The following is a 13222-nucleotide window of genomic DNA, read 5'->3' as shown; positions in this document are numbered from 1 at the left end:
AATTCACTCTCTCAGAAACCAAACTCAACAGAAAACAAATATCTGAATCCAAATAGACTTTAGTATAAAGTTGGATTATCTATTTTGAAACGGAGGGAGTACCAATTATAAAAAAAAAATACCACTGTATCTCGCACGTCACTCTGGGTACTCTCCACAAGTCTCGAGAAAGAAAGTTGTACCACGATACCTCATTGGAAAAGAATACGGGAAGGATCAAATCTCTGGAAAAAGGTCTAGATAAAAGAATACGGGAAGAAACGCACGATCGCACGTCGATCTCTCGCTCGCAAGTGCACCGCGCGCCGGCCCTAGGAGGAGGATCGATGGAGACGCTTCCCGACGACGTGGTGGTGGAGATCCTGTTGCGCGTGAGGGATGTGGCAGCCCTCTTCCGCTGCGCCGCGACGTGCAAACGATGCCACCTCCTCATCGCCGAGCCGTCTTTTCTCCGCCGCCGCTGGCCGGAGAGCGTGAGCCACCAGTCCTCCCTACTCGGCTTCTTTGCGGTGCAACAGCCCCGTCAAGAACCAACAGAAGGGAGCTCTACGGCTACGCCCATGCCGTCCTTCACCCCGGTGCCATGGTCCCCCCTCGGAGAGCGCCAGCGCTTCCTCGCCATCCCTGATCAGCCTCAGGGCAACCAGGCAGTGGTGCTCACCTCGCGCCGTGGCCTTGTTGTTGTGTGCGCCGTCTCACTCGACGCCCCCAACAGCGTGATCCTGACAGTGTGCGATCCAATCGCCGGCACAAGTCGCCGGCTGCCTCCGTTGAAATTCGACAATACGTCTTCTCGAATAAATGGATGTACCATTGTAACCCGTGCGGATTGTTGCCGGGCCAAACGGCGAGGGGCGGCGCCGTCAGTCTACTCGTCCTTCAAAGTGTTCATCATCAGCTTCGACACACAGTACAATTTTCACGTGTTCGCGTCCAATGAGTCGAGCTGGAGAACGCCTATAAACTGGTTTAAACCTGTGGATTATGCCGGACATGTGGTGCCACAGCAGGTCAACATTGTCGTGTGCCGAGGCATGGCACACTGGCTCTTTGGGTACATGTCAAACTTCTACACACTCAATGTGTGTGCTAAGACCACGCGGATGTCTTTAACTAAGCTACCAGTCACACCGAACCACCTCGGCCTCAAGTTTTCCAGTGCCCTGCTTAATGTCACCAGTGACGGGAAGCTATCGTTGCTTGGTTTATATACGGACTGCACCGGGCTGGAGATCTGGACACATCAAGGTGACAACAAGAGTGAAGATGCCACGGCAGACTGCTGGCATTACACCAAGATGATTGAGCTAAAACAACCCAAGCACAGTGCGGTCAACCTGGTGCAATGTGTGTGCGTGAGCGAGATAAGCGGTAAACTGCTTGTCAAGGACAATCAAGATTGCGTGCACATTGTACATCTCCAAACTGGGGCGATGGACAATGTCACCGACTGGTTTTGCGGCATTGTCACGATGGCTGTCCCATTTGAGGTGGATTGGCCAGCCTTGTTCATGTCTCGCTTGGCGCGCGGTGGAATCAAGCGGAATAAACTGAGAAGAGCTATATCAAAAATTGCTTACCATTTATGGGGACCAATAGTTGTGTCAATTATCTTTGGGTCAGTTGCTATGAGTCGGTACTATTAGGAACAGCTACAGAAATCTTAAGATCTGAGTGTGGTAGACTTATTGAAGATGCAAGTTAATTTATTTATTACGTGCACCTGTGCATTGGCTACGAAATTGATCCTGGCGCAGCGTCAAGGCAAAGAACAAATGTTGCAAGCGTTGCCCTGCTAAATAGGATATAACTGCCATGTGCAGCATGATTTGGTCTTGCGGTGCAGAATGTTGCCTCTGTGTTTCATTCTTAGTTTTAGACTTCTTTTAACACTTGGTGTGCTAGCTGAATCTTTGATGTTCTGTTGAACAAATAGTAATTGACATTTCATTCGCACCTGTAGCACTATCTCCTGGATTGCTGCTTAATTTGCTATAAGTAGAGATTAAGTTAAAAACATGTGGTATTTGACCGAAGCGCCGAGCAGGCAATTTTTAATCTAAAATTAGATCTTTTGTCGAATATGCATGCAATTATAATATTCGATACCTGAATTAAGTGTCTGATTTTGTTGCTGGGATCAATACGTGCAGGTGAATTAAGCGGAAACCAGTGCATGCCAACAAAATAGAGGAAGTGAGCGTGAATATATAACATGTGAATAGCTCCTGTGCGACGTTTTTTACGTGAATTAGAAAGGATGCAACGTAGTTGATGAAAATAGCTTGGGTGCAACGTTTTACATGGCAATAATAGCCGGCACGCAACACGGGCCTTAAGCACAAGACAGATCGTTATCCATTTGGATTATGGGAGTTAGCAGGGCCCACAACTTATCCACGTCAGCGCTGGACTGATCAACTTGTCCACTGACCGTGGGACCCACAACTTATCCACATCAGCGCTGGAACCACAAGCTATCCACTGACCGCGGGAGCCACCACATATCACATGAGACCGAGCCATCGCCGCGCCCGTGCCAGCCCGTCGCCCCCATTGCCTCCAGTCCCCCCCCCCCCCCCCCCCCCCCCCAATTCTTTTTCTTCTCCGGCAACGAAGCGTGACAACACCAGCGGCCAGCCAAAAATGAGAGATGTCGATGTCCAGTTCAGCCTCTCGCCCCTCATGGCCGTGGTATGGTGCAGTGGCGATGACCAGCTGCCCGAACTACCCACGCGTCGCGCCATTGAAGCGTTTGACAACCAAGTCGGAGGAGAATGTGAAGGAAATATGTCCTGGAGGCAATAATAAGTTGTTATTTATATTTCCTTATATCATGATAAATGTTTATAATTCATGCTAGAATTGTATTAACCGGAAACTTAGTACATGTGTGAATACATAGACAAACATAGTGTCACTAGTTTGCCTCTACTTCACTAGCACGTTAATCAAAGATGGTTAAGCTTCCTAGTCATGGACAAAGAGTTGTCATTTGATAAACGGGATCACATCATTAGAGAATGATGTGATTGACTTTACCCTGAAGGAAATATGCCCTAGAGGCAATAATAAAATTATTATTTATTTCCTTATTTCATGATAAATGTTTATTATTCATGCTAGAATTGTATTAACCGGAAACATGATACATGTGTGAATACATAGACAAACATAGTGTCACTAGTATGCCTCTACTTGACTAGCTCGTTTATCAAATATGGTTATGTTTCCTAACCATGGACAAAAGAGTTGTCATTTGATTAACGGGATCACATCATTAGGAGAATGATGTGATTGACTTGACCCATTCCGTTAGCTTAGCACTTGATCGTTTAGTATGTTGATATTGCTTTCTTCATGACTTATACATGTTCCTGTAACTATGAGATTATGCAACTCCCGTTTACCGGAGGAACACTTTGGGTTCTACCAAACGACACAACGTAACTGGGTGATTATAAAGGAGTACTACAGGTGTCTCCAAAGGTACATGTTGGGTTGGCGTATTTCGAGATTAGGTTTTGTCACTCCGATTGTCGGAGAGGTATCTCTGGGCCCTCTCGGTAATGCATATCACTATAAGCCTTGCAAGCAATGTAACTAATGAGTTAGTTACGGAATGATGCATTACGTAACGAGTAAAGAGACTTACCAGTAACGAGATTGAACTAGGTATTGGATACCGACGATCGAATCTCGGGCAAGTAACATACAGATGGCAAAGGGAATAACGTATGTTGTTATGCGGTTTGACCGATAAAGATCTTCGTAGAATATGTAGGAGCCAATATGGGCATCCAGGTTCCGCTATTGGTTATTGACCGAGAATAGTTCTAGGTCATGTCTACATAGTTCTCGAACCCGTAGGGTCTGCACGCTTAAGGTTTCGATGACAGTTATATTATGAGTTTATGAGTTTTGATGTACCGAAGGAGTTCGGAGTCCTGGATGAGATCGGGGACATGACAAGGAGTCTCGAAATGGTCTAGACGTAAAGATCAATATATTGGACGGCTATATTCGGAGTTCGGAAAGGTTCCGAGTGGTTCGGGTATTTTTCGGAGTACCGGGGAGTTACGGGAATACGGGGGAGAAGTATTGGGCCTTATTGGGCCATACGGGAAAGAGAGAGGGGCTGCCTAGGGCAGGCCGCGCGCCTCCCCATGGCCTAGTCCGAATTGGACTAGGGGGAGGGGCCGCACCCCCTCCTTCCTTCCCTTCTCTCTTCCACTTCCTTGTCTCCTACTCCTACTACATGGAAGGACTCCTAGTTGGACTAGGAAAGGGGGAATCCTACACCCGGTGGGAGTAGGACTCCCCTAGGGCGCGCCATAGAGAGGGCCGGCCCTCCCCTCCTCCACTCCTTTATATACGAGGTCAAGGGGCACCCCATAAAAACACAAGTTGATCTTCGTGATCGTTTCTTAGCCGTGTGCGGTGCCCCCCTCCACCATAGTCCACCTCGATAATATTGTAGCGGTGCTTAGGCGAAGCCCTGCGACGGTAGAACATCAAGATTGTCACCATGCCGTCGTACTGACAGAACTCATCCCCGACACTTTGCTGGATTGGAGTCCGGGGATCGTCATCGAGCTAAACGTGTGCTGAACTCGGAGGTGACGTACGTTCGGTGCTTGGATCGGTCGGATCGTGAAGACGTACGACTACATCAACCACGTTGTCATAACGCTTCCGCTTTCGGTCTACGAGGGTACGTGGACACACTCTCCCCTCTCGTTGCTATGCATCACCATGATCTTGCGTGTGCATAGGATTTTTTTTTGAAATTACTACGTTCCCAACAGACCCGTCCGTTAGCTTAGCACTATGATCGTTTAGTTTATTTCTATTGCTTTCTCCATAACTTATACATGTTCCTATGACTATGAGATTTTGCAACTCCCGAATACCAGAGGACCACTTAGTGTGCTATCAAACGTCACAATGTACTGGGTGATTATAAAGATGCTCTACAGGTGTCTCTGATGGTGTTTGTTGGGTTGGCATAGATCGAGATTAGGATTTGTTACTCCGTATTTTGGAGAGGTATCTCTAGGCCCTCTCGGTAATGCACATCACTATAAGCCTTGCAAGCAATGTGACTAATGAGTTATTTACGAGATGATGCATTACGGAACAAGTAAAGAGACTTGTCGGTAACGAGATTGAACTAGGTATTGAGATACCGACGATCGAATCTCGGGAAAGTAACATACCAATGACAAAGGAAACAACGTATGTTGTTATGCGGTTTGACTGATAAAGATCTTCGTAGAATATGTAGGAACCAATATGATCATCACTAGTAGAAAACAGGGCATTTGTCCCGGTTCGTTAGGGCCTTTAGTCCCGGTTCCTGAACCTGGACTAAAGGGTCGTTACTAATGCATACCCCCTTTAGTCCCGGTTCTAACACGAACCGGGACAGATGTGCCTCCACGTGGCCGGTGCGCCGAACCCAGGCAGGAGGGCCTTTGGTCCCGGTTGGTGGCACCAACCCGGAGCAAAAGGCATCCACGCGTCAGCATTTTAGTGGCTGGGGTTTTTGTTTTTTTTTGAAGGGGGGGGGGGTTTGGGGGGTTAACTTAGGTGTTTCATATATTGTGTTAGCTAGCTAATTAATAGAGAGAAGTGTCCTCTCTTATGTCCGTGCTTGGTCGACGCTACATACTGTACATAGAGAGGCCCTCGACACGCTAGCTAGTAAGAAAATGAAGGGAACCATTAAGTACATAAATTCATCATGCATACCGAGAGAAGTGATCGACCGACCTCTCCTTCTCCGAGAGATTGGTCGAACAACAAGTTTTCGTATTATCTATCCGACGCTACTGGCTACATACATATACAATATGTAAGATCTCTTACAATCCCCTAGCAATTGAAATCAATTTCCACATGATATTCTCTGACTTTATTGATGACGTGGTCAAGAAAGAATCTCGCCAATTCCTCTTGAATTGCTTTCATGCGATCGTGTTCTAGGAGTTCATCCCGCATCTGCCACGTCTAATTTGAAGAAGGGGGTTAATACATATATGAATGAAACTCAACAGAAATGATGGTGTAATAAAATGAAATTGTGAATATTATTGCTTACGCATTTCATATTGTCTTTTAGAGTAGCCCCACTTATTTTTTAAAGTCGCGTTGTAGATGAACTCGCACACGTAGTATCCACAGAAATTATTCCCTTCTTCCTGCCACAAGCACTTTACGAGAAATAGAGGTCAATCAAACTGATAATGAAGCATTATAAATGGCATTGATGAAAGTATAGCTATAGAATCAACGGGAGATGCGCGCAACTAGCTAGCTAGTAGTACTTACTTTCGGGTATGTATATCGCAGCTCCTTCGGCAGTCCCGGAACTTCTGCGATGAACTGTTTCCAAACCCCGCAAGACAAAGAAAATAATTATTATTACTTGAGATATCAGGAAATGAACAAAAAGTTGCCGATATGGTGCGATAATGATCGATTGAACTTACTTGTTGAGCATTTTAGTCATGCCCACATAGGTTTCGGGATTTTTTTGTCTTGAGTCTAAGACGTTTACTACTCCCCGCTCAAGCTTAATCTCCAGAAGAACATAGTGGAATCTGCGCACGCATGCATAACTCATCAATTACATTACTATAACCTTGCTCGAGTAATAAAGGGAAACCGGATATGCACACGACAGTAACACTCACTGGAAGTTGTAAGGAAAGAGTATTAAATCTTTGTTTTGATTTTTGATCAATGATTGTAGCAAATTGGCCTCGGCCTCTTCGGCGTGCTTTGTAACCTGAATTTCATCTATGATATTTGTGTTAATGAACCCAATATCATACATTTCTTGTTTTTTGCACTCGACGATCTTCAATCTGCATAATATAGTGAGGATAATTAATTATAAATACATGCAATGAAAGAGCCGAGCTATATATAGAGACTTAATGACAAAAATAGTACTTACAGACAGTAGCAAAAGACCGTTAGTTTATCGAGGGCCTTTTGATTGAAGAACTCGAAGAACTCCTCAAATGGAACAGTCAACAGATCAGTTCCAACGAGGTCGTGCTCCACTTTAATATTCAGATACAAAGCATTCGTCCCCCCAGACTCTCTGCAGGTTTTCATGTACCAATTATGGAATCTTCGCATCATAGTTGTTAGAGATTTTTCATCTTTGACGAGAGGCTTCCCGTACTCGTATATGTGTTCGTCCACCTCCAAGAAATCAGGAAGTTGATCGTCAGGCAGGTAATCTACAAGATTGCCATAACCGGCCACCGTCCCCGGAGCATTAGCGACGATGTCACCGCTAGACACATTGAGAGGGGGGCACGATTGCTTTGCTTGTTCGCCGAGCTAGGCAATTTTTTCCTAGTTGCTTGTTCTTTTAACCTTAGTACTTCCCGACCGCTCCGCTTCAAGATATGTCTGTTCAGTAATGCGCTCATAGTTGGTTCTCGGCGGGGACTTTGGTGGTTTCCTCAGGGCATCGATAGTGCGCTTTGCTTTCACCGAATCTACCTTCTCCTCTGGAGGTGGATGTCTCTTTGCTTTCAACCCTTCAAAGAAGTCGTCCACTTCGGCCTGCACGATCTTCGCGTTTTCCTCCTTGGTCCTCTCATACGGTAACTTCTCTAGAGGCTTGAGGGAAGGACCATATTTGTATTGCCTCCCGCCTCTGCTGGCTGTACTGCTAGACGCTGGAGCAGATGGAGCGGCTGCGGTGCTAGTCTTCTTTCGTGCTTGTTTACAAGGCGGGGGAGAAGGACTACGACACGCCAGAGCAGCCGGGGCGGTGGCGGGTCTCTTCCGCCCTTGCTAGCGAGGCGGAGAAGGAGGAGGCTGCTGGCTGCTCGGGCGCGCCGACGCAGGCAGAGAAGGAGGCGGAGTGCCGCTACGCACCGGAGAAGGAGGAGGCTGCTGGCTGCTCGGGCGCGCCGGTGCAGGCGGAGAAGGAGGCGGAGTGCTGCCACGCGCCGGAGAACGAGGCCGAGTGCCCTGATCGTCACTCGCCGGAGGAGGAGGCGGTGGAGGAGGCGGAGTGCCCTGACTCGTCGAAAGAGGAGGAGGCGTATAGTTTAGAAGCTTGATGAACTCCTTCCGCCATAGGCATGGAGTCTTCAGAGCAGAACCCAGCTGAGTCTCCCCTTCACTGGTAGGGTGGTCAAGCAATAGGTCCTCAAATCCCTCCGTTATTTTGTCCATCGTCACCCTAGCATATCGTTCTGGAATCGGACGACAGTGAAAAGTTGCGCCGGGTTCAGAAGGTTGAACTTGGCCGACAGCCGCCTTGACTTTTAAGTTCTGCCATTGCGTCATAAGGTGGCAATTTTGAGCCTCCGTGATAAAATCCATGGGGTAGCTAGCAGGAGCCGTCAAGACATGGTCCGGCTGAAGCAGCTCGGTGGAAGCCACACTGCTTCTCCGCTGAGATGGCGGGGTAGCTTCGGGGGAAGATTCGGCAGGTTGTTTGATGCGATCTGCTTCTCGTTCCTCTAGCCCTTGTACCCTTTCATGCAGCGCCTGCAGTTGGCTCTGCTCCAGTTTCTTTCTCCTCTCGTGGGTTTTGTAACCCCCTGCGTCCGGAAAACCAACCTTCCACGGCATGGAGCCTGGCATGCCTCGTGTCCGTCCAGGGTTCTCAGGATTCCCGAGGGCCATTGTGAGCTCGTCCTTCTCCCTGTCTAGAACGAACGTCCCTTGCTGTGCTGCATCGATATACTGCTGAAGCCTTGTGACAGGTGTTTTCAGTTGCTCGTCCGTCCAACGGCACTTCCCTGATACAGGGTGCAAGGTTCCGCCTGCCCCAAAGAACCAAGTCCGGCAACGGTCTAGCCATCTCATTGTCTCTGGTTCGATCCCTTTATCAAGCAGATCATTCTCAGCCTTGGACCGCTTAGGTCAGGCTTTGAGGTAGCCACCTGACCCCGTGCGATGGTGAAACTTCTTCTTCGTAGCATTTTTCTTGTTTGTCGCCGACATCTTCTTACTCTTTTCCGATGTCGTGTAGGCCACAAATGCGGGCCAGTGATCTCTGATCTTCTCATATTTGCTGATGAATTCTGGTGTCTCTTCTTTGTCGACAAACTTTTTCAGCTCTTTCCTCCACCTCCTGAATAGGCCTGCCATCTTCTTAAGAGCACAAGACTTGATTAATTGCTATTTAACTGGCTTCTCCATATCCTCCTCTGGCGGTAGGGTGAAATTTGCCTTCAGCTTAGTCCAAAGATCATCTTTCTGCATATCATTGACATAAGACACCTGAGGGTCTTCCTCCTTAGGCTTATACCATTGGTGGATGCTGATCGGGATCTTGTCCCTAACAAGAACCCCGCACTGAGCAGCAAATGCGTTCTTTATCCGGATGGGTTCAATTGGTTCGCCGTCGCGCGCGATTGCTGTGATCTCAAACCTTTCATCCGAGCTCAACTTTTTCTTCGGGCCTCATCTCCTTACCGAAGTTGTGCTCGATCCGGAGGGCTAGAAAAAAGAAGAAAGATGAGAGTTAATTAATATGTGTACATATACCAAAACAATGAATGCATCAATTAGCTAGTCAGCACAGGCTTAACTAATATATATACCTGGCCAGACCCGGTTCGGTCACCGGAGCCGTCATCACGGTCTCCTTCTTGCACCGTCATTGGGTCACCAGAGCCGTCCTCATGGTCTCCTTCTTGCACCGGCATTGGGTCAAAGGAGCCATCATAATTGCCTGCTTCTTCATCACCCTGTCCTTCCAGACCATCGGTGTCATTCAGATACGATAAGACGGCATCACTTCCATGTGCGATTATCTCCTCCAACATCACTTCCGTTGCTTCGTCTCGGGAGGTGTCCATAGTTTCTACAAATATTTACAACATGTCAATTACTATTCAAACATGATAGATATGGATATATTAGTGGCAAACGTAGAACTAGCTAGCTAATCACAGTAAGGAATCATATTAATTAGTGGCCTCAACGCTGCCTCGAGAGAGTTTGTCGGGTAGGGGCGCGGCGGGAGGGGGTAGGAGACCAACATCGCTTTTTCTCTAGGGTTTGGGTGTCCTCGAGAGTTTTGGTCGAGCGAGAGGGCCGAGGGGGGTGCTGCCGTGGTATAAGTTATCACGGTCGAGAGAGGGTATATATATCAACCGCCCCTCATGTCAAAGTTATCCAGGAGGGGTTATATCGACAATGACGACATACATACATGGGAAAATAATGTTATCGGGGAGGGGGTATATCGACCCTCCCCCCTCGTGTTGAAGTTATCGGGAGGGGGTATATGGACAACGACATACCCGATAAAAAATAAGAAGACAAAAGAAGAAATAAAAAGAGGAGAAGAAGAAAGGAATAGAAGAGATGATCGAAGAAAAAAAGAAGAAAAAAAAGAGGAGAAGAAGAAAGGAATAGAGGAGAACAAGAAAAAATAGAAAATATTCTATTTTCTCTTCTTCTCATCTTCTTTTTCTTCTTTTTTCCTCTTCTTATTTATTTCTCCTCTTCTCCTCCTTTTTTCCTCTTCTTATTTTCCTTTTTCCTCTCATTCTTTTAGTATTGCTTGTTTTTTTTTAAATGTTCAAATAGAAATTTTCGAAAAAAAGTAAAGGTTTTGCCTAATGCATTGCTCATATGAATATACAAACATTTGTATATTCTACAATAATTAATGTCACCAAAAAAATCTATGAACAGAAAAAAATTCTAACTTTTCTAAAAATCTATCTTTTGCATATATAAAAACATTAATACACATATGAACATTAATACACATATATGAAAACATGCTCTGAACAATTTTTTTATACATTTTTGAACATCTACATACATACACATATACATTATATATATATATATGAACAAAAAAACTAAACTAATAAGAATGAAAAAAACAGAGCCGCATAGCCACATACATACACATATACATTATATATATATATATATATATATATATACATATATATATATATATATATATGAACAAACAATTAAACTATAAAAATGAAAAATACAGAGTCGGGACGGGCGGCGGCTCACAGCGGGGGCGGCTAGCGATGACGATGGCGACGGCGGGGGCGGCGAGGGCGCCGGCGCGCGGGGGCGGGATGGGGCAGGGGCTCGGGGCGGCACGCGGTGACGGGGACGGCGGTCTCGGGCGGCACGCGGTGAAAGGGACGAGGAGGGTGGGCTCGGGGAGGCAGGCGGCGACGGGGACGAGGACGGCGGGCTCGGGGAGGCAGGCGACGAGGACGGCGCGGGCTCGGGGAGGCCGGCGACTTGGACGGCGCGGGCTCGGGGAGGTGACGGCCTTGGCGGCGGCGGCGGCGACGGCGAGGTGGAGCAGCCTGACAACGTCGATGAGCTCGGCGTCGTCGGGGGATGGGGGCAACTGGCGATGAAAATTGAGAATTTTTCACAAGTGTTTCTTATATAGTCGAAGCATTGGTCCCGGTTCGTGGCACCAACCGGGACCAATGCCCCCTTTAGTCCCGGTTTGTGCCACCAACCGGGACCAAAGGCCAGTTTTCGACAGCCCAAAGGGCGGGAAGCGGCGGCCTTTGGTCCCGGTTGATGGCACCAACCGGGACTAAAGGGGGGCATTGGTCCCGGTTGGTGCCATGAACCGGTACCAATGCCCCCCTTTAGTCCCTGTTGGTGCCACCAACCGAGACCAAAGGCCCCTATGCTGCCCGCATCGCGGCCAAAGTTTAGTCCCACCTCGCTAGTTGAGAGGGCTCGAGAGTGGTTTATAAGCGCTGCTGCGCCCACCCTCTCGAGCTCCTCTCAACTGCAGGCTCTCGGGCCTAATCTCACACTATGCTGATGTGGGCCTATTGGACCTTCTTCGGGCCTGAATATATAGAGAGAGAGCAGGAGAAGCCGGTGGAGAGAACAAGCTCTAGCTCTTTGAGCGGTGACGCGGATCGATGAGGTGGCGCGCGGTTGTCTGGTGGAGTTAATACTTGTCCTTGTTAGTCGCATCTTGTTTGCTGTTGGATGCCCGCTGATGGTTGGATGCCGCTGTTGCATGCACATGCCCAAAAATCAGGGATAGGTTGGATATACGAGGCTGCATGCATGGGGCAGCCCAAAGACCGGGGCATTGACGAGGGATTTTAATCGCAGATTATTATCAGTTGTTGTTTGGCGGAGTTAATACTCGTTCTTGTTAGTCATGGCGAATTGGCTCACCCGACTAAAATACACGTCTTGTCTTATTCTGGTGCCAAGTTGGTTTTAATGCAGTTATTATCAGTTGTTGTCTGGCGGAGTTAATACTCGTCCTTGTTAGTTACAGTGAATCGACATCTTGTTTGCTTCTTATTTCGGTGTCAAGTTGGTAATACATGAATGTTACCTGCTTATACAATGACCTCAAGAATGTGGTTCCTCGGTTCGGTTTTTTAGCAAATTAACAACTTTCCAAGTCGATCCACTTTCTTTGAGAATATCACAAACAGAAAAAGGTGAATTACACTCAATTGTTCTCACAAGCCCTCTCTTGTTTGATGTTGATGGGCATGTGCAGGCTCTTTTCTCTTGTTTTCACCAGAATCTCAAGCAAGTGTTTTCTCTTATGTAATCACAAAAATCACAAGCAAGCGTATATGCTAGCTAGCTAGAGTTTACAAGCAAATGGACCATATGCATAGGCGGGTGACAACAAATGAATCCTCAAACTGATTATGCCACAAACAAGGCCTTCATTTAGATCATCAAAAAGTTAAGACATTCCGGGTTTTTTATTGCATCTTCCAAAGACATGGTACACAATAATTCTATTCAACCTATACGTAAATTCATTCATTGGCTGTTCACAAATATTTCTGATTCCCAGGAACGAACCAACAAAGCAACAAACAAAAGACAAGCGTAGTCACTCGATGATTGATGCCCTTCAAGGAGGCAAGGATCACCAAAAGGGTAAATGTCACACCACACCACTTCTGTTTCCAATACAAGTAGTGCGCATGCACAAGATTGCAGCAAAGACTCATGGGGTGGTGACCAATTAAATTGGGGCTTCCCCCTACTTTTCCTCGACAACCCATCATCACCACACCATGCAAAGACGGCAGCTTCAGCTTGACAACAAACTCTCGAGGTGGCCCTTGGCTTGAGCATACCAAAGTTCCCTCCCTCGCCTTGTAACAGCCAGGCCTTTTTTTTCTTTCCTGTAGATATGCTCTCCCTCCTGTGATCGTATACAAAGAAACGAGTCAAGTTT

General features: G+C 47.1%; 1 protein-coding gene across 1 annotated transcript; it reads left to right on the top strand.

Annotated features, from left to right (window-relative positions):
* The first annotated feature begins 261 nt into the window (after window positions 1-261).
* LOC123097020 (uncharacterized) lies at window positions 262-1713 on the top strand. The gene has a single exon (XM_044518790.1). It carries the CDS (start codon window positions 327-329, stop codon window positions 1644-1646), a length of 1320 nt encoding a protein of 439 aa, XP_044374725.1. The 5' UTR covers window positions 262-326; the 3' UTR covers window positions 1647-1713.
* Window positions 1714-13222: the final 11509 nt, after the last annotated feature.

This window comes from Triticum aestivum, chromosome 1B (assembly GCF_018294505.1).
Source record: "Triticum aestivum cultivar Chinese Spring chromosome 1B, IWGSC CS RefSeq v2.1, whole genome shotgun sequence".
In the NCBI taxonomy this organism is placed as follows: Eukaryota; Viridiplantae; Streptophyta; class Magnoliopsida; order Poales; family Poaceae; genus Triticum; species Triticum aestivum.
Note: the sequence above shows the minus strand (reverse complement) of the source record. Positions and strands in the feature narration are given on the sequence as shown.

What these genes read in the sequence shown, in the direction of transcription:
- LOC123097020 (XM_044518790.1), top strand. Translation starts at nt 327, where the DNA reads ATGGAGACGCTTCCCGACGACGTGGTGGTGGAGATCCTGTTGCGCGTG.